The following is a 3,181-nucleotide window of genomic DNA, read 5'->3' on the forward strand; positions in this document are numbered from 1 at the left end:
AATCACTGATTTCTAATATTGGGGGCACAAAAGGAACCGCTTTTTTTTATACACGGCAAGAAAACCTAGTACATGTATTTATGTTTCTAGCTATTTTAAAGCTCTTCTGCTTCTGCTGATAGAAGCAATAAACACCTAATTATAGGGGTGAGCCTCAAATGCTGACCATAGTAAATGAGACAACACTAAGTTCAACCCTAGGGGTAAATCAATATTATTACATTTGAGGGCTAGGTAGGCGTGTCCACCCTCCTATCGTGATCCAGAATCCAGAATTCCGCTGAAAGTAGTGGCAGAAGGCCGCGCCGACCAACGCAGATCGTCGTCCTGGAAAGTGTTGCCGCAAAACTGTCATTAACCCTCATGCGGTGTGTGCCGTGGCATCGTGATTCTAGAACCACATTTCTCCCACGCCCATTTCTTCAAATGCTGGAAAGAAAAATTCTTGAACCGTGTTAACATATCGGTCTGCAGTCACAGTGACTGCTTGGTTGTTCTCTTAAAAAAACCAACTCGCGATATCGCACACCGAGCAGCAACACGTTCCGAATGTAAAGGACGTTGATGAAGCTGGCAGGGGTCTAAAAACGTTTGTGTTCTTCTTATTGACACATCCCTAAAGATGGAAATGAGCCTCATCAGTGAACAAAACTATGGCGTTCGAGGACGAACAGCAAAATCACGATGGATGTACCACTGCCAATGTGTAGGGGTAAAAGTTCAGTTCCTCATGAAGGATTCGTCTGATTAAACGGCAGAAATCTCAAGAGCTGCTGGTTGTTAACAAGCAGAACGCTTATATTAGGAGATTGCAGAACGGAACGGATTACCAAGTCAATGTTTTGAGATGATCTAACTGTTCTTGGAATTCCAGATTTCTTCTTCTTCACATCATCAGCTTCTGTGAAGTCATTTACCTATAAAACAATTGGTCCTGAGCAAGGAAAACCGTCACGGGCACGGAATCCACGTTGCCTAGCGATGATGGAAGACCATTAGAAAAGTAAGATTCAACCGCATCTCCGTCCACTCCATGACAGCGACTGAACAAAGTAGGATAGAAACTTTAAGCAACACCCTCTCAGATTCTCCTTCTGCCAACCCTATACACAAACCATTTATAGAAACAATTTAGTAATTTAGTAGTTTCATCGGTCACAATAAATGGCAAGTCGTCACATGCATAACATAACATATTTTAGACATTTGTTTGAGATTAATATTTAATAACTAACTATTTACGGTTATGATTGTTTATAAATGAGTACTTAACAAATATAATATTAAAATTTTAGTACACTGGGTGATTAAATTGGGCACAAATTTGAAATATTGCCAAGGGAACACAACAGACACAAAAGCGTACGCAGTAACCGGAATAGCTTCTCAGTTAACTCTTGCAAAATGACGTTTAGCTGTTACATTCATAACGGTAAGAGTCTGCAAATCGAAAACGTGTTTACCACATAAACGGTCTAGGAGCAAAGATCTTACTTGCACGAATCCCTTTTGGGTAAAATCGTAAACCCTGGTTCCATATCGACCATCATCCGCAGTCGTAGACACAGTCAGAGTGTTTCCGTCAAGTTTCGCAGTATTCTGGAAAAGAGTTCTCTCGCAGTTGTATTCCTAGATAGGTCTACTAACCTTCAGCTTCACTGGACATGCTATTAGAGGTTCTATCCATTCCTGATCCAACATGACCCGAAATCTGGTAAATCCATAATCAAAGGTATATACTTTTCCGTCTAAAGTCACATTCACTTCTAGTCCCGGATCTGACAATTTGTCGGCATGGGCCGGAACGCCTGAAATTTGAACGATTTGTTATAAGAAATGGAAATTTTTAATTTCCCCACTTACCTATGGCATTGGTAAATTCGGAGGCGTTTTCGCATTTCTGAAGCTTGTATTTTCCAGTGATTTGAACCATAGCGTCTCTTTCTGTGAAAAGTATAAAAAATTGTGTAATGAACCTATGAAGATTACTAATTAAGTTTGGGAGTGGTAACTTCAATACAATCTACGAGGTTTCAGTGATCTCATCGGTGACCTTTCTCAAAGCACACTCATCGGGAATGATTATAATTTGTCCTGCTTTATGTTGTTATATATTTTTCATATTCCGTACAACAGATTGAATATTACAATAAACGGTTTGGTCCATCACACAAAACTAGGTTTGGGTTTGGATCATGAAAGAACTGATGAATTACTTGAGAGGGCTAAAAATCATAAACGACCCTTCAAGGGAATAAATGACAACTCTACCTTACATTAAACTACAGAAACCTCCCGACCTACTGTTAAATTAAGTCTAATAAATTAACCTACTTACACCTATTTTAAACGAGGCTTTACATGCTATAGCTGGAAAATTATATGTAAAGCCAACATTTCCAAACAAAATATTCAATTAATAATGACGAGAAGGGATAGGTACTACAATAATAATAAAGAACAATATCAACACTTGCCAAATTGCACTGAAGAGATGATACGTGATGGAATAATTATTTGTAACCAACAGACAAGTAGTAGGTACCGCTTTTTGCCAGGACTATGATACCTATTGGCAGGCTACAAAATGAGTGCATCATAACAAAATAGTGCTTGTTTATATAGTCAAAGTAAAGCGTTATCCTAACTGGATAAGTAAAAATCTATACTCCACATTACGTACACTTGCATGTTTTGTAATTGGTAAATCGCGTCAATGAGAATCCCTAAGAAAGACTGTTAATGCACGCAATGATTTGAGAACATAAGTACACAGCCGATTTATTATTATAAGAATACAAAAATAGATTAAATCTCCATATTGTCACGACAAAAATAATTTTTTTTTATAGACCACTATCAGAATTTAAAAGTAAACGCAAGCATCCTTTTCGATTTACGCTCAAGCTCTATAAAAGTTACTTTTTTAATATGCAATTCCGTAGATTTTTTACAAATGAAAGAATTTCTAAAATAAATTTTTCAAAAAAGTATAAAAAAAGCAGTCGGGACTTAATTCAGGTTGATGCGTCAATTGTACAATTTTTGCAATAAAATTCCCCCACTGATATTATCGTTCTTCAATGATATGAATACAACCCCATTTTAAATGCCATCACATTATTTGAAAGTCTTTTCTTCCCAATGTTTTGTGCCGTATTTTTAGCTTCCTAGCATGTGC

The 3,181-nt window shown here is 37.4% G+C and overlaps 1 protein-coding gene across 1 annotated transcript; it reads right to left on the reverse strand.

Annotated features, from left to right (window-relative positions):
- Positions 1–1,205: 1,205 nt before the first annotated feature.
- Positions 1,206–2,609, reverse strand: LOC116164608. The gene is made up of 5 exons (XM_031478801.1): positions 2,478–2,609; positions 1,864–1,944; positions 1,648–1,808; positions 1,495–1,599; positions 1,206–1,440 (listed from the first exon to the last, which is right to left on the reverse strand). Exons 2-5 carry the CDS (start codon positions 1,931–1,933, stop codon positions 1,387–1,389), a joined length of 390 nt encoding a protein of 129 aa, XP_031334661.1. The 5' UTR covers positions 1,934–1,944; positions 2,478–2,609; the 3' UTR covers positions 1,206–1,386.
- Between the last annotated feature and the right edge of the window lie 572 nt (positions 2,610–3,181).

This window comes from Photinus pyralis, unplaced genomic scaffold (genome assembly GCF_008802855.1).
Source record: "Photinus pyralis isolate 1611_PpyrPB1 unplaced genomic scaffold, Ppyr1.3 Ppyr1.4_LG2, whole genome shotgun sequence".
NCBI classification, from domain to species: Eukaryota; Metazoa; Arthropoda; class Insecta; order Coleoptera; family Lampyridae; genus Photinus; species Photinus pyralis.